General features: G+C 35.4%; 1 protein-coding gene across 19 annotated transcripts in view; it reads right to left on the bottom strand.

Moving 5' to 3' along the window:
* Positions 1 to 25179, bottom strand: part of RBM26 (RNA binding motif protein 26) — an 86366-nt gene that overhangs the window by 38821 nt on the left and 22366 nt on the right. For 12 of the 19 annotated variants that reach the window (XM_004754426.3, XM_045070903.1, XM_045070896.1 and 9 more), the window contains exons 2-11: positions 17420 to 17538; positions 16652 to 16788; positions 13450 to 13538; positions 12574 to 12791; positions 10597 to 10857; positions 9595 to 9834; positions 9004 to 9174; positions 8425 to 8580; positions 2282 to 2393; positions 1030 to 1189 (exon numbers count right to left, since the gene is read on the bottom strand). In XM_004754426.3, coding sequence (XP_004754483.1) covers positions 1030 to 1189; positions 2282 to 2393; positions 8425 to 8580; positions 9004 to 9174; positions 9595 to 9834; positions 10597 to 10857; positions 12574 to 12791; positions 13450 to 13538; positions 16652 to 16788; positions 17420 to 17538 — 1663 coding nt within the window. The remainder of the gene's footprint in view (positions 1 to 1029; positions 1190 to 2281; positions 2394 to 8424; positions 8581 to 9003; positions 9175 to 9594; positions 9835 to 10596; positions 10858 to 12573; positions 12792 to 13449; positions 13539 to 16651; positions 16789 to 17419; positions 17539 to 25179) is intronic. The other 7 variants (XM_004754428.3, XM_004754429.3, XM_004754425.3 and 4 more) reach the window with 3 other exon arrangements.

The following is a 25179-nucleotide window of genomic DNA, read 5'->3' as shown; positions in this document are numbered from 1 at the left end:
CCAAAGCCCTGGGATCATGACCTGAGCCGAAGGCAGAGGCTTTAACCCATTGAGCCACCCAGGTGCCCCTATATTATCTTTTAAATGTCAAAAAAGCAAAATTTTCCAAACAATCGACTTCAGTTGTACTCTCTAAAAGTTATTTTTATCAGGTTATGGGAAGTAATTATTTTAGTTGAAAAGAACACCATACATACTGGAAAAAAAGCCCAACATAATTACAGTATTTTTGACATATATAATGTTAACTCATACTAAATAATCTCATCTAAATCTAAAATACCCAACCCAAGGTCTAATTTTAGGTGAAGTCATATACAAATTACACTGATACTTAATCCTTAAGGATGTTCAAAAGTGATAGAGGAAAAAGTAAATATTTGAACTAATTAAGTATTCCTTAATTAGCTGATATTTGGGTCCCCCAAAAGTTAACGTTTAAGTGCTTCCTGATATACAAGCAGCAGAAACATCCTGACTAAAGCATTCTATTGTAATGCTTCAAAGAAACTGAGGAACACTATTAAAGATTAGATATTCCTGGGCACCTGGGTGGCTCAGTCGATTAAGCATCTGCCTTTGGCTCAGGTCATGATCCCAGCTTTCTGGGATCGAGCCCCACGGTAGGGTCTCCTCTCAGTAAGAGCCTGCTTCTCCCTCTCCCTGCCACTCTCCCTGCTCGTACTCTGTGTCAAATAAATAAATAAAGTCTTTTTAAAAACTAAAAAATAATTTTAAAAAGATTAGATTTTTCTACTCTAATTATTTAAAGTTTGCTATAATTTTGTAATAACTTCTATTAGGTAGAAAGTATATAATATGATCAATCAAAACTCCTTGCCTTCTGAGAGCAAAAAACTTACTCAAAATCATACATCGTTTTAAAAATATAGTTTTGTATCATTCCAATTTTCCAAATTTAGAATGTCACCAAATTTTCCATATTCCTTTATAAAAGTGTTTTTCTTACATTAAAATCCCTCCCTAAATAATTAAGCAAAGACCATAGAATTACTGCATAGCTCTTACCTGTAAGTTAACCAAGGTTCCAAATCGACTAAAATGTTCATTAAGTTTGCTGATATTATTTAATTCTGGAGGAACTTTTCTAAGTTCAAGTTTGGTGTTTTCATTTCCAAACTGAACCTTCTTCTGGAAGCCTGGGCTGTTTGTTCTATTAAAATTTGGCCTGTAACAAAAAATAAAGTTGATTAATATATTTATTTATAAATCCTAACCCCTATCAAGCACAGATTAATAAGGTTTTACAATTTAAGTTCTATTGTTTTTTCAAACTGAAATTACTGGTTGATAAAGAAATTTTCTTCCAAAAACTGAAATTTCTTAATTACTACTGTACATATCGTTCACAGAAGCTAACTGAGAAGGCTTCTCCTATGCCATTTATTATGTCCCATTCGAATCCACGCCCACTTAAGCAGGAAAAGTCCAGTGCTCTTTCAGTAAATTTGCATATGCAATTTTTGTTGCACTTCTGCAAAAGCTAGCTTACTGAAATGTATCCTATTCTAAAACAGTGATTAAACAAGGTATAACCGTCTCAACCACTTTCCACTTTAAAAAAAAAAAGTCAAAACTGTAAACCATACATTTGGCGCTTGAAAAAAGGCCAAAACTGTGGCCCAGAGAGGTTACACACTTTCCTTACATCACAGAATTACAGGCAGAGCCAGAACTAGATAGTACCCATTACTAAATTATGTTAAAGCTCTGAAAGTGTGATCCTCTCTCCTTTAACTTACAAATGTTATAAGAGAATCTTCACATGCACCCCAGCATTCTGGTTCTTTCAATTATCCTCTTTCTCTGAAGCCCTTCCCTGACAACTTTAATGACTATCCAGTCTCCCCAGCTCCCCAAAAGATCACTTTCCAGCTCTAAACAGGACTTGCCTACATGCTAAAGCCTCTTCCCAAACCTGACCCAACTTCCTTCTCAAATAGTGGTCTCATGACTACCCTTTCTATAGGTAGTTTTCACTGACATGTCTAAGTTAAGCAGTGTTTTTTTCTGGACGTGGGGAAAGGAAGGAAGAGGAAAAATTGTGTCCTTGACTACCACAACAATTCTGTAGGAAAATACCCTCCAAGTACCTATTAACTTACAAATATTTAGAAATCAATGTACACTATAGTGTGAGACTGCTTATAAAACAGAATTATATAAAGCTCATTTTGAAAGAGAATACTATACTGCCAAATAATACTCCAGTATCCTAAAAATCACTATACATTAAAACTTCTCAATCCTGCCAGCTTACTTATCAAACCAGGTCTTCTTTGTAGGAGCTCCAGGCTCCCCGGAACCAATGGTTCTTTTCCTTGATTCCGAATCCACTACTATCCTCATACTGCTTTTATTAGGAGGTTTTTCTATTTGAAAAGAAAAGAGAGCACAGATTAATATTTTCTGTTTACCACAGATACTTCCTTAAATGCATACTGAAAACAAAGTTCTGGCTTCTTGTCCAAATATACATTTTTAGAAGAAACAGAAATAAATGCAGATTCAAATAGAATAATCTAAAGGATTTTAACTTATTCTGAATTCACTTCATATCTAACTAAAGACTCAGGAATTCTTACATGTCAAATTACAATATGACTCTATAGGCCACTTCTTTTCGAGGTAGCGGTTGGGGGGATGGTAAAGGTAAAATCAATGCCACTGTTTTCATTGGCCATCACCCTCCCCGTAAATAAATGTACAAATAAATCAGAAATTTAAGTTTCTGATTTATTTAAGGCTTTGAGTTCATAGTTTTGAAATCAAATGCACAACCTAAATTTAACATTTATTCAAATTTAAATTTATTCAAAATTTAACATTAACCCAATGACCTTCAAGAATTGATAACTTAAAAAAAAAGAATTGATACTATGATCTCCCTGATATGAGGAAGTGGTGATGCAACATGGGGGCTTAAGTGGGTAGAAGAAGAATCAATGAAACAAGATGGAATTGGGAGGGAGACAAACCATAAGTGACTCTTAATCTCACAAAACAAACTGAGGGTTGCAGGGGGGAGGGGGGTTGGGAGAAGGGGGTGGGATTATGGACATTGGGGAGGGTGTGTGCTTTGGTGAGTGCTGTGAAGTGTGTAAACCTGGTGATTCACAGACCTGTACCCCTGGGGACTAAAAATATATGTTTATAAAAAATAAAAAATTAATTAAAAAAAAAAGAAAAAGAAAAAGAATTGATACAGTTGTGATTGAAGTTGCCTATTTAAATATCAACACAGTAACACAAAGCACACTTGATTTAGAAAGGTATTCAAGATTGAAAGCACACTTGATTTAAAAAGGTATTCAAGATTGAACTGCAGTGTAAAAGAGCTGGACACATCTGCTACTTCCAACACTTTACATTTACTTAGTTGGAATGTGACAAACATAGGTACATTTAACCTGTTATTCTGAAACAACACTAAAGCTGAAAACATGCAAACCTTAATCCACATAGAAAAATATAATTTTAAAATTCTTTTTAAAGATGGATAAATTGATTGCATACATCCTGTTCTTAATATTTCTAAACACATAACTAACCAAAATAACTTAAGGTGTTTCAGCACAACCTCTTATGGATCGCTACAACTCGATCTCCATGCAGGCGATCACATCAATTTCTCCACCACACACTGAACTCTTGTCCAGAAGTCAGTCCTCAATTCCTAACTTGTTGGTTTTCTCTGGCCATCTAGTTCTCAAAATCCTACAGGTTTCTCAAAACTCAAAATTTGTACATACGAAGTACAAATTATCTTCATATCAAACGTACTTTTAAATCTTTCTTAAGCATTTCTATTAATGAAACTATTATTTGATTTCTGAGTCGGCCCATATCCCTTCAATTCACCTTGCATATATTTCCTCTCATTTCTCATCGAAACAACCTTGGTCCAAACTTGCATTACTTTTCACCAAGTCTAATGTACTAACTGAATTTCTGCTTCTGGAGTTCCTTCCAGTAATTCGTCCCATATAAAGATCAGCAAAATCAGTGCCCCAGAGCTCTGCTGTTTTCCTTCATCTTCAACCTCTTCCTCTGAACTGGAACTTCCCATCAACATTTAGCAAGCTCAAATTACCCCATTTTTAAATAAAATCTCATAAAACTACTTCCCCGGCAGACACCACCTTCCTTTGCTCCCCACCCTCACAGCTATTTCCTAAGAGATGTTACACTTGCTAACCTGCTTCCCTACCACCCAATTCACTAATCCTCCAAAAACTGGCAGCCGTTCTCATTACTGCACTTAACTTTCTCATCCTGAATTTGCTGATGTCCTAACTGTTGCTTAAGCTTATAAATATATCTCAGTCCTTCTCTTACTTGACCTCTTACCATTAAATGCTGTTGATCACTTCTTTTCCTATCTTCTTTGGATTTTTCAGGACTCCTCACTCCCTGCTTTTGTTTGTGCCTTCCTGATTTCATTTTCTCAGTGACCTACTTAAGCTCCCCCTTCTCTGCCCACAGCTTCAAATACTGGCGTTCTCCAAAGTTACTTACTTGAACTTTCCAATCTCGCTCTACACAATCACCTTAAGACATCTATTATCATGGCTTCATTCATCATTTTTAGTGATTCTCAAAGGGAAGAAAAGTATATCAGAAACACACGAGAAGAGCTTTCAGAACCCATATCCGTCAGGCTTGCAGATTTGGATATGCCTCATTCCATCTCCCTATACCTCCCATAATTACTAACAGCACAGAAGAAAAGATTAAGAACTACTGCTTTACATGCTCATGATTAAAAATCTGTATTTTCTAAACCATCTCTCTTTTAAGAGACCTGGCATCCAGATCTTACTTCCAACTGGATATTTCTCTTCAAACACCCCAGGACACAACAAATTAAACACTTCCAAAACTAAATTTATTTTCCTACCAAATCTGTTCTTCCTCTCAATGATATTATCAGCTGCCCAATTATCCAGAGCAGAAATCTGATGTATTCAATTTCATGCTCTCCATTTCACCCATTCTAAGTCCCGCAATCCAATAATGTCATCAATTCCACTAAATTTAGATCTTTCATTTTCCACTATTAGTACCCTACCCCAGCTAGTATACTTACTGTCATCTCTTTTTCTAGAATTCTTTAAATGCCCTTAACTGGTCTCATACCTCCCTCCATATATCTCACTCCCTCTGTTCCAGTCATCAAGTTTTCAGTTTCTCAAAAGTATTATGGAATGTATTTGCTTTACCTACCCCCTTTCTCTGGCTAAACCATCCTTTGTTTCCACAGCAGATCAGGTGGAAACATCCACTATCTAACACTGGTGATATTCATAGTGCAAGCTGGCAGCTTCTTTGCTCAGTGGCACCTTCGCAAGACCAGTTCTACAAATCCTTACTCTTGCCTCCCACCCGGTTCACTGACTTTCTTGAAGTTTTTGAGTTATCAAATATCCTTTTTTACTTTAATATGTTCTTTATCCAAAGGTTCACTAAGAAAGGCAGTGATATATTCTCCCCTAGTCATTGTGATGTGTTTGTTCCAATTCATCTATATTCTCTGACTCAGACTGCCTTTCATTGTTACTTATTTAAAGAGTATTAAAAATGGAAGTAAGTTCCTCTTGGTATTCAATTAGCAAATGAGTCTATTAGTTATATATACTGAGTTTTCCCCCACAGTATCCTTTTAATAAATTGTTTTTAAGCTTAAAATTTTTAGCCCTGGTTTTGTTGACAGCAAAAGGAAAACCACCTAGCCCTTACTCCTACCTATATCCAGTCAAGGAACATCTATCAAATTCTCTACCTCCTTAGAAATCTGGAAAGGACAATTCTCAGAGCCTCTCAGGCACTTTTATTAGTAATTCTAAGGTATCAATGGGCCTAAATTTTTTCTTTTGTTTAATGATGATGATTCCCCATCAATTTAAAGTATTGAACAATATAATTATCACATAATAGCCTATAACAAATTTAAATTAAGCCTATCATCTATAGATAGTAAGAAATGTACACTGATTATGTAATAAATAATATAAAAACTTTTAATTATTTATCTGTCACCATCCAGGAAAATAAGTTTCAAACCAAATGGGCAAACGATGAAAACATTTTGCGGGGGGGATAGGGGGAGAGGAGGAAGAATGAGAAAAGATGAGGAAATAAAAATATAGGTACTACTCAATTAAAATGGGGGTGCTAAATCAGTTCTGTGGTATATAAAAACAATGTTATTAGTGGAGAATATATTCCTAAACCACATGACAAATATACTATGTGATATATATGAAGAACAGTACAAAAATAATCACTATATACAATGAATCTATAGGAAAAGGCATTCAAATTTCTAACCATACATATTAGACATTGCTCTCTCAATGGGGTCACTTCCCATAACTTGTAACTACACATGTAGAGCTGAAATTACCATAACTGCAATTTCTACATGGTAGGAGATTTATGTAAGGAACATGATCCCTCTTCCTTTTCTTGACCACCATCAGAAAAATTTGCCTGGCATTGGAATGAGTCTAATATTGATCTGTAGAAGCATGTATTTTTGCCACACCTAAGCAGCTAGGTAAGAAAGAGATGACTTCATGTAGGAGGTTCCAGTAAAAGCAAAGACTATAGGTATGATAAAAAGAAAGGTGCTAAAGCAATGACCAAAGAAGAATGGGGTTTTCTCTAAACTACGCAGGAGAGACTTGGGAGATGAAAAGCCACAATCTTAAGTGGCTTATAGTTTTCATTTATAAACAATCTTATCCTTTATAAAAAACTCAAAAAAAAATTTTCTTCTGTTGTTATTAATGAGAGCTATTAGAACTCCTCAATAAGAATTTAAAAAGTGTGAGGGAAAAGTTATATCCACGTGAAATGCTTTCCTGTAAAATCAAAGATGATATAAATTAAATTGGTTATAAATTATAATGTTCCTCATACCTCTGTGACAAAGTCCCCTGAACACTCAAGAATGACCAAAGAATTTGATCATTTCAATGAACAAATAAAAAAATGCAAAGTATAAGTATTCACAAATTTACTAAACCACATTAGGCACTACCATTCAACAAGTTGCAGTTTTATTCATAATTGATGAGGCATCAATCATGATCTTTTTGTTGTTGTTGTTACTAGAAAAAAAAGGCAAGACTACAAAGAAAATGGGATTTAAAAGTTAGCTGAAGTAGTTAGGGAAAAAATATATTTTATTGGCCTACATACATTTTCCGTTATGGAAGACAACCCCTCACTTCCTGTTATCTGTAGCCAACGCTCCCTCTTTCAAATTAATGTGACCTTTCTCCCTTCCTCTAAACCTATCAGTTGGTACTTCTAGCAGAGCAGTTTTGCTGCCCCAGCTTGTGACTTCATCTAAACTCCGACCTTCTTTTCTCATTTAGAAATTTTATCAAGAAGTCTGTCCCCTCTAAGAAAATTTTAAAAGCTGGTAAGTCACTTCCTAAAACATAATTCTTTTTGATTAAAATATTATGATCAAACCAGTAACCAATTCTTCTAAGTAAAATATGTATCAAGCACAAGTTTGTAGAAGCTTGTAAAGCTTACTTCATTATCCAATCTACAAAAAAAATCTTCAGGAACTAAAGCATTTCTCGATCTGAAGGCCCCTGAGATCACCACCCAGCCAAAGGCAGATGCTTAACTGACTGAGCTACCCAGCACCCCTAAATCATTACTTTCAAGAGCGCAAGACTACAAATAACAGAGGTGCCTGAGTGGCGCAGTTAAATGTCTGACTCTCCATTTCTCTTGATTTAAGCTCAGGTCATGATCTCAGGGTTGTGATATCAAGCTCCCTATAAGGCTCCATGCTGGGCATGGAGTCGGCTTAATATTCACTCTCTCCCTCTCTGCCCCTCCCCCCTTAAATAAATAAAATAAATCTTTACAAGAAAGACTGCAAATGATACAAAATAAACCCCCAAAAAGCTACCTTAAAAAATATGTATTTTGGGAGCACCTGGTTGGCTCAGTCGATTAAGCATCTGCCTTCGGCTCAGGTCATGATCACAGGGCCCTGGGACTGAGCTCTGAGTCAGGCTCCCTGCACGGTGGGGAATCTGTTTCTCCCTCTGCCTCTGCCTCATCCTCTTCCCAGCTTGTGCTTTCTCACTGGCGCGCACTCACTCTCTCAAATAAATACAGTCTTAAAGAATTTTTTAAAAGATTTATTCTCCTTTAAAAAAAAAGAACTTTCAGGAAATTCCTTTCCCCTCCAGTGATGGAATAAAGTGTCACCAGTAACACAAATAAAAAACTACACATTACCTTTTCTCTTAAGAAAGACCAAACTTAATCACCATCCCTTATTCAACCCCAATAAATGCAGGACCATATTCTTTATAAATGTTTGCCACTCTTGATATGAAAATAAGAAGAAAAGATTAATCATAGTACCTCTGGGTGGCAAATCCATATCCCCTGATGTTAGTCCTATCAAGTTAGGCCTTTGTGCGTGCACTCTGTGTCTATACATAGGTCTGGAAGTGTTTGTTATGCTTGGGGCTTCAGGATTGTAGCCATCTGTGTCATATGTATCTGGTAATACAAAAACTGTAATTAAAAAACAATTATAAAACACCACTTGGTAATTTTTTAATATTGATAAAAGAAAAAGCAAATTATATAACATTACTAATACAGAGCTAACATGCTACATGCATTAAAAAGAAAATTTAGTTTTCTAAAAATAAAAAGTTAAATAGAAAATATAACAGTAAAAGAAATTATATATATGTATATATATGTAATTATATATACATATATACACACATACATAAAACTTAGTCTTTTAAAAATCCAAGGGACTTATATTTAATATACAATCCCCATGCCTACATTTTATTCTATATGATTTTACTAAGAAAAATAAACCTAATAGAGCTAGTCACTCTCTAGACATTTTTAAATTCCTTATCTAAAACTCTGCTCTAAACCCTCACTACATTATGAATATAAAGAGGGGCAAAACTGCACCTGCAGTAAAAAGAGAGGGTGGAGCAGGAGGAGGCTGGTGATGAATGCCAGTTGTTACTACAGTAGGAACAGAACTGGTTGCAGAGTTTGGGGGAGCATCCATGCCAGATGGCTGCAAAGGAGGAAGTGGAGGTGGTGGTCCTGTCAAAACCAAAGAATAAGAAATATCATCTGAAAGCAAACAAATAAAATAAGTTATTGTATATCCAAACATGATATTCTCATTTATCAGCAAAATTATAGTATCTATAAACTCAAATTCTTATAACTATATTAGTTTTCTAGGGTAAAATATCCTTTTACTGTATTCCAAAACAGGTTTGTCTTAAGCTATAAAGTACTACTGAGAGCTGGGACTCGTTGGGGATGTGCTAAGTCAGGGCCCCTCCAAACCACAGTAAACCATAGGTTTGGCAACACCCACAAAGTGCAGGTATATTCTAAATAAGAGTATCTTGCCCTTGGTTTCTAGCAGGAATCTTTAGGATTACTTCAGGTAGTTTTAACAAAAGCAAGCATCAAACTATTAACTTCTAAAAAGGCTATGAATGGACAGATAATGGGTACTGGCAAACAAATATATTTACTTACCTGTGACAGGTGGTAGGCTGGGTGGTAATGGGCCTGGTGGAGGCACTGGGGGTCTCAGATTCACAGGTGGAGGTGTAAGAATTGGTGGAGGTGGGGGAAGTCCAGGAGGAGGTGGTCCTTCAACAACTGGCGGCTGTGCTGGGAAAGGCAGCATGCCAGGAAGATTCACATCTTCTACAACTACAGGGTCACTTCCATGGTCAAAAGGGCACATGTCTCCTCTCATACAGAAACCCTTTTCTGTAAGCAAGAATAATTAGAAACATGGAAAGTGTCAGATAAATAATTGTCTGTAAGTTAACAAAGGTAAGATATTTAAAAAGAAGAATATTTTTAATATTGGGCCAGTATAACTAACCATAACACAAGAGCTAATTTCCAGTAACATAAAATACTTATGATGTAAATACAGCTAACAAACACATTAAAAAATATATCCACAAATTAAAATGAGTATACCTAGCTATCAAGCAGGCATAAAACTTTTACGTACTCTCTGTCATTAGAAGCAATTCCTTTATTTATTTTTCATTTCCTTTAAATTTCACTTAAAACTCTGAGAATAATGCAACTATAACTTTAGTACAATTTACAAAGCTTTTACAGTAAAACTTTGAGTCTTCATTTATAAAATTCTTATAGGTGATATTCACATTTCTAGGTTCTAATTACATGCCAATAACCATTTATTTCTAAAGAAGTGAGTTTTGTCAAGAATGTTTCAGTAGCAGATTCCCAGATAACAACTCAGCAAATACTACTCTTGTTTGATAAACTCCAAAAATATATTAAGACTTATGTGTAAAGAAGCAGTGTCTTTAGGCTGATATACAATAGTCAGTAGTGACTAACAAAGGTTTAAATAATACTGAAGAATTCAAGAAGTGCCTAAGACTAACTTACCACCATTAACTGGGCTGTCCATGAATAACTGTGCAACCTAAACTTACAGAATTTACTGGAAATACTAATTCAGTACTTCAGGAAACAGTAAAAACTTACCATCATAGTCTCTACACCGTTTCTTTGGCATTGGTGGTCTTACATAGGAGTTATGGTCCACTTGGTCCTCATGAAATTCAGACCAACTTTCGGTAGTGTTATTGCCATGATGAGTAGGAGCAATTACTGTAATAGTGCTGCTCAAAGTAGGTACAGGGTAGTGACCAGACGAAATATTTGGTACCGAAGAGACAGGAGTATAATTGTTTTCTAGTGGATCTGTTCTATCCAGGTCATATTTAGGTTTTACTAGATCCCTTTCTGCAACAAAATATAAATAACTTATAAAACTATATAAAAAAGTCACAGATATACAAAATAGTGGTATTTTTCCTAAACACAGAGAAAATGTTCACATTGTACACAAGCCTCCTTTTCTTTAAAAACTACTAAATGAATACACAATGTTCCAAGATAAGCTAATTTTTTTTTTCAATATGACCTGAAGTATAAAATCGCACAAAATTTGCTGTACTTAATGAGCTTTTTCTCCTTGGAGTGCTGTTTACAGAAAAGAGATTTTTTATTTTCTTCAGTGCAATCTTAGTATGCGTAACTTCAGCCCGCAAAACAAAATATACAGTAAAGTACGGTTATTTTTTCTGTGATGAACATTTGAATTGTAATTCACCTAAAGATCCCAGCATGGGTTTTTAATTAAATAGAATACACTATTAATAGTATTAGTGGTGGAAAACTATTTATTGAAGATGGAAACAGATGAGCCAAGAGAAAGGAAAAGGAGTTCATACTAAACATGAAAAAAAAACATTAACTGGGCTATGTATGGTCCCAAGGAGAGAGAAAAGGAATTAAGGAGATTAGTGAAGTGAAGCCATGTGCAGAAAAGACCTAGTATACCTAGATCACAGAAAGGGAAAATGCCAGGGCAAGTATAAAGCATATAAAAGGCCACAAATATTATTTCCCAAAGACTAAAGGTGACTACACAGTAAAGGCCAAAAGAGTAGCAAAAATCTAAGTTTGAGTAAAAGTGTTTTACTTGAAAGTGTTTTAGTTGTTTTATTGCCTCCAATATCTTCCTTTCAATAACACACACTGGAAAATAAAATGTTGGAAATGACATGCTCCTGCAAATATATTCACCTGAAATGAGACTTTTAACTGTTTTCCTGATTTTAAAAGATAACTCTTATATAATAAACTGAACATATTTATACAATCTAATGAATTTTATCTATGTATATACATGTGAAAGCAAACACAACCAAAATCATATACATAGATATTCATCACCCCCCAAAATATCCTTGCCCTCCCTGGTAATTCTCCGCCCTTTACTCCATCCCAGGCAACCAATGATCTGTTTCCTGTCACCAGAGATTAGTTTGTATTTTCTAAAACTTTATATGCATGTATATTCTTTTTTTTCTGGCTTCTTTCACTCAGCATTATTATTTTGAGATTCATCCTTTTGTGACATATACCAAAAGTTACATTCTTCTCTTCCACTGTATGGATCCACCAGTTTATCCACTCACATGACATCTGGGTTGTTTCTAGTTTCTGTCTATTTCAAAGGAAGGTACCATGATCATTTGCGTACAGTCTTTGTGTGGAAATACACTTTTGTTTCTCTTAAATAAATAGGTTGGAGTTGGGATGGTTGGGTCATTTGGTAGGTGTAGATTTAAAATTTAAGATACTGTGAAAGTGTTTTCCAGAGAATTTCAGTTTACCTCCATCCTTAACAGTATTAGATAAAGTCAGCCTTTTTACTTTTAGTCATTATAATGGGCATGCAGTGGTGATTCACTGTGGTTTTAATCAGCATTAAATAAAATTTTTAAAGGAAATTTTTAAAAAACATTCACTTAGACCACAAAATACATCAAAAAAAATAGAAAAATGAAGACAAGGCTGACAAAAACTAAAACCATTTTTAAAATCCTCAAATATAGCTCATTCACAAAAGAAGAATGCTAATCGGAACACACACATATGTGGATTATTTACCCCGGCTTCGTGTTCTGCTTCTGCTTCTAGTCCTGCTTCTATCCCTATCCCGGTCACGAAGCCTCTCTTTACTCCAGCTTCGACTCCGACTCCTGCTGTAACTGCGACTTCGGCCTCGTCTTCTATTGTACCGGTCTCTGTATGAATCTCTCCGAGGAGGGTTTCGATCATAATCTCTTTTGCGAGAACGATCATCTTTTTTCCTCTCATCACGACTTCTAAAGAAATAAATGATCACTTTTAGGAAAATAATTAAGTGGATACAGAAAAAACTCATTAAATGCAAAAGTCACTTTTAATTCCTGTAAACATCATGATTCTTTATTCCACCACATATTTAGGAAACTCAAATTGAAAAACTGAACATTATCTGCTCAAGAACTCTAAAACCCCTTTAAAGGGAAAAAACTATCAAAGTCTCAATCTTCACCCTTATACACAAAGACATCTATACATTTAGGATCAGTACATGCCATCTCCTAGCACACGGTGTCCTGTACACACATAACCTCATACTTAAAAGCATGTAGCCCACCTATTGCCCACACTAAATGCTTCTGAAATCTTAAAGGGAAAAATAACTTATTCACACTAAAGGGAAACTTCACGCAAAAAAGTTCTCACATTAAGATCTCACTGGAATTTGAAGTTAGAAATAAATACCATAATAATTTTTTTAAGCACTATTCCAGATCTCACTTCCAGGACCTACGAATCTGACATAGATAGTCTTTGTAAGAAAGGAACTGAGTTACAGTTTCCTAGACCAACAGAGTAGATATTACTTGCCCCTAGGTGAAAGACAATCAAATCTAAGCATTCATATAAAAGATATCCAATTTCTAAACACTGAACATGGTTCAATCAATCAATCACCTATTTTCTCTGTATCGGGAACTTGACTGGGGAGGACTATGATTTAGCCTTCTGGAAAACTTCTTCTCTCGCTCTTCCTCCTTTGTGATCTGATATACAAAGAAAAATATGCATTAAGTTTAGCAAATTATTCCTTGCCATGTTACTATCTCAATGATTTAATTGATATTAAAATACAGTCGTGAAATTATTCTTTTCTAAAAGCATTAAAAAAAATTTCTCTTCTAAGTACAATCACTTAATTTAACCACAGAAGAAAGGCTTGCTGAAACTTAAAGTGAATGCTAAAGAAACCCAAAAATGTTTATCTTAGAGAATAGTGGTGAGAAAACACTTAGGCCAATGTCCTCATTTTAACATTATTAGTAGAAAGTCAATTTTAATTCTTTCAAAATTTCAACACACACTCTTGTTTTGGTTCCACAGATTTGGCCTGGCACCAAACACATTAGGAAACATAGCAGAATGCATTAGAACTAACCAAGTCAGAAAAAGAGATATAAGAGAAAATGATACACAAGATCAAACAGCTCTCCAGTTCTCAGCAGTATGGCAGCTATATATTCCTCTTTCCTACAAGGGGCCTCCATTCATATTATATTATTAATAGAAAGCAGCCCTGGAAAACATTCCCTTTATCAGTGCTACTTTTCTGAGGCCAGAATTTTCCAGGCTACACTGTCCAGAACACTGGTTATATAGGACATTAACAGGTGTTACTAGAAAAAAAAAGGATTTAGAGGATAAACAAATACAGGAAATACTGAACATGCGGCTTCTGTAAATACAACTCAAGATTTTGCACTTTTAATAAGAACTCTAAGACAATCTGATGCAGGCAGTCTGCAGGATAATATAACAGTGTCCCAGTTCATGCCAGCTGTTCCAATACCCCTCTGGGTAAAAGTCTCTTACTGTCAGAAGTGTCCAATGTTGGGTGATAAATTAAATGGAAATCCTATCAATAGGCCAAAATCTGAGAAGCACTGCTTAAAAGCCTTCTTTTTTTTTAAGTCTTTTTGTTCTTATAAATACTTTCATTTTCCTTTTCCCACCCATTTCGACCCTTTCCCACCCAAAAAAAAAACAAACAAAACAGGGTACAATGCACCTTTTCCCTTCTACTTGCTTCAACACACACTCGCGAGTAATTTATGTTGAGAGATCATCATATTCCACAGTACATGCTCAACTGGGAACTTTTACTATACCCACGGTATTTTAAATCCAGGTTGTCATCTGACATTTTGACAGTTCTGAAAGATCAGGGATAAATATCCTTCACAATTGGTCAAGAAAACTGTGGAGAAATATTATTATGTCAATAGACGTAGGACTAAGGTTTTTGCCACTAACTCATTTTGGGGATAGACTTCTTACTGCTTCTCAAATCAAGAAGTCTGCTTAAGATTATCTAAGAATTAAAATATGATTTGCAACAGCAAATATCTAGAACTAACCCACCAAACTTCCATTGGTGAGCAAAACTTAAATAAATTATTGTGCATCTCTATGTGGTATAAGCAGTGTGCCAGTACGACAGCCACTCTTCCTTTCTTCCTTATTAACAGAAAAGAACCCCTACTGTTAGGTATGAAATACGCACAAAATTATTTCTGGTTTTCCCTTACACAGAGAAGTAATAGAGGTGTTTTATGTGCACGTCTGTGTAACTATATACATGTACATGTGTGTAGATATGTTCAGATACAGAAATAAAAATATATTTGAGATTACTATGTAAAGTTATACATATATTTATATTATTACATAATAAGCATTACTTACATAATCTGTAAAGAAAAAAGAGTATGAGGGGAAAAAAACCCAATCACATCTTCCATCACACAACAATCTCTTAACAATAATAGGAACTGCCATTTATTGAGAACATACTATGTGCTACACACTACACCAAGTGCTTTAGAGACAACATTTTATTATTCCTCAAAAAAACCCTATATATTTCCATTTCACAGCTAAGCAGACTAAGGCTTGGAAAAGTAACATTTTCAAACTCATAAAGCACTGACTGATAAAGCAAAAACTTAACCAAGATTTATTTGGCCTAAAGCAAGACTAACTGCAGAAATATATCAGCTTATCAATTAGTTATACTCGAATTTTCAATCTTTAAACATCAAATTGAGAAGATCTGAATTTTTATGATTACTCAGCAAGAATGGCAATCTTGTATAAAAGGTAAACTCTTGGGGCGCCTGGGTGGCTCAGAGGAAAAAGCCTCTGCCTTCGGCTCGGGTCGTGGTCCCGGGATCCTGGGATCGAGCCCCACATCAGGCTCTCTGCTCAGCGAGGAGCCTGCTTCCCCCTCTCTCTGCCTGCCTCTCTGCCTGCTTGTGATCTCTGTCTGTCAAATAAATAAATAAAATCTTTTAAAAAATAAAAAATAAAAAAATATAAAAATAAAAATAAAAGGTAAACTCTTCAAAATCTCTTAAAGGATGAAGTCATGCCCACTGCCCTGTGAAGGCCTTTATACATGACTACCCTAAAAACAGTACCCTACAAAATGCAGGCAGGACAGAGCAAATCGGTCTAATGTTAATCTAATTATTTTCACAGAACACAGATAATGAAAGTCCACAGATATAAGATACTATGCAGAAAACAGTTAAAAAGCAAGCCTGAGACTGTTGTCTTTAGAAAGGCCTGCTTCTTATAAGGCAGGCTCTAGGCTAGTATCTGAACTTTGATTTCTGGAGGGTTCCCATCATTCCCTGATAATAATAGCTCACCATATGCCTGAATTGTTTTGTCACTGATATGGCTCTAAGCTGAACACATGCTTTCCTCCAGGGAAATCGCAATTTTAGTACATAGTAGGCAGAAGGTGCATCTGTGACCAGCCTCAAAAAAAAACCCTGGACACTGAGTCTCTAATGAGCTTCCTCTTTGTTCAAATGTGTTGAAACTACTTGTTACGTGCATCCTTTGTGATTCTCCTAGGAGAAGTCTCTGGAAGCTTACGTCTGTTTTCCCCCAGACTGTGCAACACCTACTTTTTCTTTCGCTGATTTTGATGTAAGAAGTCATAGCCATGAGTATGACTAAGTGCTAAGTTCTATGACTGCTCCTAGGGATTATCCTGAGGATCCTTGACACAAATACAGAAATTAAAACTCAGTTTAATGATTCCTTATATTTTTAAAGAACATCTAAGATTTAACACACAAATCCTTACCTCTTCTTTTTTAATATCTTTTTCTTGGTGCTGAAAAAATTCTACCTTTAAGCTTCCTGATGATGGCTGCTCTGGAGGAGGTAGGTAACTCTTTGTATTCACAGCATCAAAAAGCTTTTCCACAAATATCTGTGTCTCTAAAAACAAAAACCAAGACAAAAAAAATGCAGATTAAAGACACTTGCTAAGACTGAATCCTCCTCTTCTACACATCAGAGTTCAATATGATGAGATATACACGGACTTTCCTAACTCTCAAATATATTACTAATACCAACAGCTTCCCAACCAGTGAGTCATGACACAAATCTTACGGTAATATTAATCCATTCAAATTCAGGGTAGTGGAACTACGATGGCCAGAGCTTCTGGGCCAGTCACTTCCAGCCATTACTAGACTCTGACCCTGCACCCAGAGTGCTGAACATAAATATTATTATTATCTATATAGTAGCAAAATGAAAAAAGTTAGAAGCAGTATCAAGCTAACATTCCAAGTAGCTTCTTAAGCAACACAATCTTTAAATAAACAAGCATTCATTTACTTAATCTTTTAAGGAAAAATACCAGCTTGCTTTAAGAAAGAGAATAAAGATATTAATGAAAAAGGTTTTCATTATAAATAAGCTATAATCAGTAATAATACTGTTTATTCAACTTTGTTACAATTAGAGTCTATTCTCTTATTGAGTTCCTTTAATATTATGATAAATCTTGCTTTAAAAGATTTATTAAAATAAACTAGTATTTTTAAACTAAAGATGTTACCTTTTTGAAGAAATACATCCAGTTGATCAATACATAATGCCTTTAACTCTTTCTCACTTTTGTCTTTCTTTACCAAAGCGAGAACATATTTCGCTAGGGCTGATGGATCTGCATCACAACTGAAGAAAAAAAAGCAATATTGATGGAAATTTAGCCATAAACAATTGCACATTCTAAAAATTCCAGTTACAGACTTAGTTGATATGATAAACAGTTAAGTGGATTAATACATGTAAAAAGCAGCTACCCATGGAAGGCAATAAAGAAATGTTAAGTTCTCCCTTATAGTAATATATTTTATATTACATACATAGCCACTACTCTGTATCCTTCCACATTTGTACTAATATATGTATTAAACTCAGTAGGCTTTATTATTACTAAAAGAGAAGTTGTAACACAGTACCATCAAAAACTATTAGCATGGAAAGAATAAAAATACAAAAAGCGCCCTTGCCTTACCTCCACCCCAAGTACTAGCTAGAAAACCCAGACAGAGAGGGCACTAGAGAAAACCTGAAAACATACTACAGGTTTAGAAACAGACCCAAATAAATAAATGTATGAATTTTGATTTTATAAAGGTGGCATCCAAGTCAACGAACAAGGGATGAATTACACAATAAATGATATTGAGAAAAGTTGATAGTTATCTATTTAATAACTAAGTTGGTTCCATAACTGATTCCATACAGCATAATAAATCTAAAACTGAAAAACATGAAACCACTAAAGTATTAGGGAAAAAAACAAAGTTATTTTATAACTTTGGAGTAATGAAGATTTTCTGAGTAATGACAGAAATCTATAAGAATAATTTGATTACACACACATACACACACACACACACACAAAAGGCAAAAACTTTGGAATGAAAGAGTCAAAAGACAAATAAAAGCTTCCCATTCCAAAAGGTGAATTCTCCTAATATGTAGTTTCTATCAGTAAGATCAAAGCCATAAGAGAAAGAAAACAAATAATATATATAGACTCTAAACAGAAAAAGAAGTCTAAATGAGTAAAAATACACCCTCATCCATAAGAAAAATTAAAACTTAAGCTATACTGAAATACAATTTTTCAGTTATAAAGCTGGCAAATATAAAGGTATGAAAATATATTCTGGAGGTAAGACTATGGGGATACAAGCAGTTTTCAAACACTGTGGCTGCTGTGAGGAGACTGGTAGCCCCTAAGGAATGGTAGCATACAATCCCAAGTGCAAATGACCTAGCAATTCTACTTCTCTGAAGTTACTTTACAGACATACTTACATATACAAAGTGACACATGCACAAGTCATTCATTGGCACATTCATTGCAAAATAAGAAATGTGCAAAATGTCCATTTACAGAGGACTGGAAAAAGAAATTATACTAATCTACACTAAAGAATGAATACAGCAAAAAGACACAAAAAAGAATGAGGACGTGTTCCTGTCACAGAAATTCTCCTTATCAATTTGTTATGTTTAAAAAGCAAGGTAGAGAAAACTGGTCATCATGTTACCATTTGTGTGGGGGGAAAGAGAAAAAACTATGTATTTGGACTGGCTTATGTTTGAATAATAAACATATGGAAGTACAAACAAACATTACTGGGTTTTTTTGGGGGGTGATGGGGGTAGACAGTGGGGACTAACTGAAGGAGGAAAAGAGTGAGGCAATCAAGTTTTTGATGCCTGAGCCACGCCCATCCTGACAAAAAGCCAAATAATTGTTTTTCGATGAAGCTACAATTGTTACCCATTTAATTAATGATCACTTTATAAGTTAGGTTAAGTAAGAATAAAATAGTAGCAATAGCCAAACACTAATATCTACCGAACACTTAGTCTGTGCCATGAACTGTACATACTGTATTCAGCTCTATTCTGTAACAGTTCTACAAAAGAACAGAAGTAACGTATGTCACTGAATCAAACAGTACATCTTTTAAAAGATAATGAAGAGCTTTGGTTGCACAGTAAAACACCTATAGAAAAACCTGACTGCAAGTGAAATCAACAGACATTCAAACCATTTGTGTTTTGCTTTGTTGTTTTATAACGGCTACACAGATGAGTCTAATACAGCAGAAGAACTGACAACTACTCTATTAAGGAACTAATATAGCATTTATCATATGTTCTAAGACTTCCTAATTTACATTACTGTGGTCATTAAGTACATCTGCCAATTCTTCACTCCTCCCTTTGAAGGCAGAGCCTGATTCCCCACCCTTTGAGAGTAGGCTCGATTTAAGGACTTGCTTCTAAACAAACTGAACAACAGAAGTGAGGGTGTCTACCTTCAGAGACTAGGACTACAAAGTATTGTGGCATCATCCTTGCTCTCACTCTGCAATCACTTCTAGAGAAAACAGCTGCTATGTTCCAAGGACAGTTAAGAGCCTTATGGAGAGCAATGTGGCAATGAAATGAGGACTCTAGTCAACAAAGCACTGAGGTCTCTTTCCAGTAGCCAAATGTGAATGAGCTTGGAAGTGAATTCTACAGTCACCGTAGAACCTTGAGAAGACCGCAGACCTGATCTACAGCTTAACCACAATCTCATGATTCAGAGCCAGAAATATTTAGCTCACCTGCTTCCAAATTCCTGACGCAGGGATGGTAAGTATCATGAGGTGGTGAATGTCTGCTGTGTTCATGAATTAAGTTGAAGGGTAATTTGTCAGTAATCATACTTTTCTCATAGATCTATTTACATTTATTTACAACGACTTGAAACAGGCTATTACTTAAACAAGAAGCAAGAAAAAATTCCATTTTAATGGTACATGAAAGATTTTTAAGGACTTTTTCTTTGAAATTCTTTTTTCAATATACTTAACAAACATTTTTAAAAAATAGACAAAATGATTTAAGACTTTTTATGTTTTGGGACGCCTGGGTGGCTCAGTTGGTTGGACGACTGCCTTCGGCTCAGGTCATGATCCTGGAGTCCCGGGATCGAGTCCCGCATCGGACTCCCAGCTCCATGGGGAGTCTGCTTCTCTCTCTGACCTTCTCCTCGTTCATGCTCTCTCTCACTGTCTCTCTCTCAAGTAAATAAATAAAATCTTTAAAAAAAAAAAAAAAGACTTTTTATGTTTTATCACAATGAGTATAGAAATACTTACATCGGTGATGAAATAAGCCCAAAGAAATGGGACATCTGTAAATACACCTCATGATGTATTTACAGATATATACTCATACCCACCAATTCAGTAATACTACTCAAGAAATAATGAAACAATGCCTATTCATGTTAGGTAAAAACTGAATAAGCACAGTCAACTAAACACTTAACTAGGCAACAAGCTAAATATATTCAATTAATTGAAAAATCAATGTGAAACATAATACTACCACTGTCTTATACTGTTTTACTGCAACTGCTGTTAATGAACAAATTTACAGTCTCCACATTGAGTCCAAATGCTATAGTTTAACTCAACATTGGTCTTACTGTTGTGGTGAAATCCACTTAAAAATGACTTTTCTAGTGACTTAACTGTGACTTTACATTTCTCTTAACTAAATACCAAATCTATTCCATTGCCACTCCATTATTTTTCTAAATAGGACAGGTTGAGCCAAATAAAATTTTAGCAGTTAAACACACAGGCACGCCTGGTGGCTCAGTCAGTTACGTGTCCACCTTCAACTCATGTCATGACTGCAGGGTCCTGGGACTGAGCCCCATGTTGGTTCCCTGCTCAGCAGAGAGTCTGCTTCTCGCTCTCCCTCTGCCGCTCCCCGCTGTTTGAACTCTCTAATAAATAAAATCTTTTTTAAAAATGTATTAAAAGACTTTTGTGATTTCTATAATTATTATGGTTTATAGACCACAGTTTTATAAAACAGTAAGACAAAATCATTCCTGAACAATCACTGCTCAACATCTTTTATAGGAAGCTACTGACTGAATAAAAAACCAATAAAATCACAACTACAGCAAATCAGCTACTATACACAAAAATTCTAAATCCCTGAAACAGTCTGAAAGGGCAAATTACTTCTTAAAATTTGTTAAATTACAAATTATATAGTAGAAACAAGGTTTATAATTTCACATTTTATGCCAAAATAGGTAGATTTACATTTGAGAGGCAATTTTTCTTAAATCCTATAGTCATTTCCTATTCAGGATTTTTTTAAAAAGAGATACGTACATGTAAATTGCAGCTAAGTAAAAGACTATGTGAACTACAGAGGTTTAATAATATGCCACATTATAAATCAAGGAGAAAGGGCAAAATACATGTTCTCTTTTCCATACATGTGAACTACAGAGGTTTAATAATATGCCACATTATAAATCAAGGAGAAAGGGCAAAATACATGTTCTCTTTTCCATGTTTTAATTAAAAGTGCCAATGCTACTTCATCTGAACACCCAACAACATGCTATGCAAAATTAATGCAGTAAAAATGTTTAAATTACCTAATCAAAAGAAAATTACATTAAGATACTAAGAGGTTATTTTAAAAAAAAAGTCTCCACGGCAAGCGAGACTAATGATGGCACCAGTTGCCATTGTTGATGATAAGTTTGCAGTTTCAATGAACAGATCTTGTCAGAGCTAGACTCCACCCTATACTATGTTACTAGCATTCTAGAAACAGTGAAAGAAAAGTGGAACTGAAATCTTTCAGATCAGAGAGAAGGGACAGATTTTGAAAATGTTTAGGTACAAAGAGCACTGAGTGACAGGTTTCATCCCTATCTTAGCAAACAGGCTGAATTCCCACTAATTCTATATTCCATAAGGACTTCTCAATCCAGCAAGTACATAATCTGCTAAAAAGGAATCAAACCAACCACAGAGTGCTCCAACTCCAATTACTCTTGTGTCTTGTGTGTGTTGGGGGGTTGAGAAGGTTGGGTGGGCAAAACACAAAACAAACTACAGAATAAGGCAGGCGTGAGACACGACTTGCCAACAGCACTTGTGAGAGGTGGGTTGGAGAAGGAGCAACTAAGTATTTTAGTATGTCAAATGAGATAAAGAGTGACATGGTTGGGGGGAAACTTAAATCATAAAGATGCAATTTAAAAAAGGTAACAGTACTATGGTTTGTCTCCCATCCCAATCCCATCTTGTTTCATTTTTCCCTCCCTTCCCCTCAAGAAGCCCGCCCTTCCTCTCCAACTCCTCATTTTGAGAGATCATATGATAACTGCTTTTCTCTGAGTGACTTATTTCGCTCAGCAAAATACCCTCTAGTCCCATCCACTTCGTTGCACATGTCAAGATTTCAGGGGTTTTGGTGGCTACATAATACACACACACACACACCACATCTTCTTTATCCATTCATCTGTTGATGGAAATCTAGGTTCTTTCCATAGTTTGGCTATTGTGGGCACTGCTGTTATGCTGCTATAAACATTCAGGTGCACATGTCCCTTTGGATCCCTACATTTTTATCTTTAGGGTAAATACCCAGTAATGTGATTGCTGGGTCGTAGGGTAGCTCTATTTTCAACTTTTTAAGGAACCTCCATACTGTTTTCCGAAGTGGCTGCACCAGCTTGCATTCCCACCAACAATGTAAGAGGGGGATTCCCCTTTCCCCACATCCTCGACAACACCTGTCGGCTGCTGGGGTGGAGGAGAGGGATGGGGTGAAGGACACTGGGGAGGGCATGTGCTATGGTGAGTACTCTGCACTGTGTAAGACTGATGATTCACAGACCTGTACCCCTGGGGCAAATAATACATTATATGTTAATTTTAAAAGAACACAGCACTGAAGAGGAAGCAGTGCAGCTCCCCAAGCCTTAAAGAGAGCCACAGCTTTCACTTCACTTTTACAAATACATGAGCAAACCCAAACGGATTCCCAGAAAATGACCAGAATGGTAAATGGATATCATTATCAGAGAGCTTACTAGGGATTCTTAGCCTGGAAAATTGAAATGTCAGAGAGAACTTGGTAGATTTTCAAATAATTGAAGGGCTATCATAAGAAAGATTACACTTATTCAATACATCCTCCATGGGATATAATTAGAGCCACTAAGTAGAAGCAACAGATTTTGGCTTAAAATAGAAATGAACTTTTTTAATAATCAGAGGCCTCCCAAAGGCAGAATAAACTGCCTGAAACAAAGTGCATTTTCCATCATTAGAATGGTTTCAAGCATAGGCTGAACGGCCCCTGGCAGATAAGCACTGGATTGAATAGTAAATCCCTCACAAACCTGAAAGAGTATAACCCTTAGGTTTAATTTTGTTTGTGGAATATTTTGCAAATATATGAAATATAAGACAATATAGTATTCTTTTCAATTAATTTGTAAGTATTAGCAATAAAAAATTTTAAGTGACCTGGCACTACAGATAAAATATGTACTATATAAGTGTTTATACCAAAATCCAAAAACAGAACTTCTTACACACACATGTAGCCTCTGTGCCTAACACAATACCTAAGAAAGAATAATAAGACAGAGAAAATATATACAAATCTATCCCACTAGATCAATAGCTCACTTTTATCAAGGACCCTTTCTTTTTCATCTTCTTAAAGGTAAGTACTGAGAATAAAATAGTTGGTTATCTTCCAAATATCACATTCATCTTTCAAAAATACTTAACAAGCACCTACTATGTAAGGCACTGTTCAAAATCCTAAAAATTCAACTTCAAAAATAATTTAAGTTCCTGTCCTCACAGAATTTACACTATGGCTGCTGAAACTCCAGTGGAGGAAACAAAATATGTACATAGATACATACAACATATTGTCATGTGCAAGTGCACTGAGGAAAAATAATGTAAAGCAGGAAGTTAAAATACAGAGTAAAAGGAATGAAGGGAAGGAAGGAGGAAAGAATAGTTAAGAGGAGAAAGAATGAATGTATATATATAAGATCATCAGGGAAGAACCTTGAAGTAACATTTAAACAGGGATCAGAATTTAAACAGAGATCAAAATGGTACAAGCAAGCTCTGGGCTAGCTGGAAAAAGAACAGCCCAGGCCAAAGGAGCCCAAAAGCAAAGGTCTGAAGTGGATGCCTACTTATACATGAAGCACAGGATCCAGTGGGATAGAGAAGAGAGAGCCTTCATGAACAGCTGGATTTCTAATCTCTCACCTCTAAAGATTTAAAATCAAATGCTCAATGAGCTTTAACAAATTAAATGTCCAGATCACTATGAAATCATTCAAATCAATGCTTTTAAAGGAAAAAAAGTAAAATTTAAGCAATCTCTGAATTTGTGTTAAGGATATAGTAATAATAATGAAACACATTAGCAGGGGTAACCATCTAGGAAGGTCATTCTTTTCCTAAAGTATCTGAGGAGGGATGTACATACACTAAGAATGTTGGAGAAGCCAAACCAATGCAGAAAATCAAATGTTATAATAAAAATAAAACTTCCCAAAAGCACTGACATGAATCAAATCACTCCTAGGTATAAAGATTACAATTAATCTTCCTAACACACTCTTCATATTAGCTTTTAATTTTAATTTAGGACTTTCAAAATAGTAATGACAAAGAAAACAAAAAAGCCAGCCTTCCAGTACATTCTTTCAAAAAGAAGTTTGTTTTGTTTTGCTCAAGTTTCTTGGAGGCTTTAGAAATTCTGTGGAAGATAACTTAAGGAATTTAACCCAAGCTTCCATTTTTGGTAATCTTGAGAAGGTGTAGCTGGAGGTGGCAGTGGAAATTAAAAATTAAATTTGAATATGTTAACTCAGTAACTTTAGAACACGGATATACACCCACATCTGTTCCTACCAAATTTTCACTTTAT

Source organism: Mustela putorius, unplaced genomic scaffold (assembly GCF_011764305.1).
Source record: "Mustela putorius furo isolate JIRA1106 unplaced genomic scaffold, ASM1176430v1.1 tig00003974_pilon_pilon_pilon, whole genome shotgun sequence".
NCBI lineage: Eukaryota > Metazoa > Chordata > Mammalia > Carnivora > Mustelidae > Mustela > Mustela putorius.
Note: the sequence above shows the minus strand (reverse complement) of the source record. Positions and strands in the feature narration are given on the sequence as shown.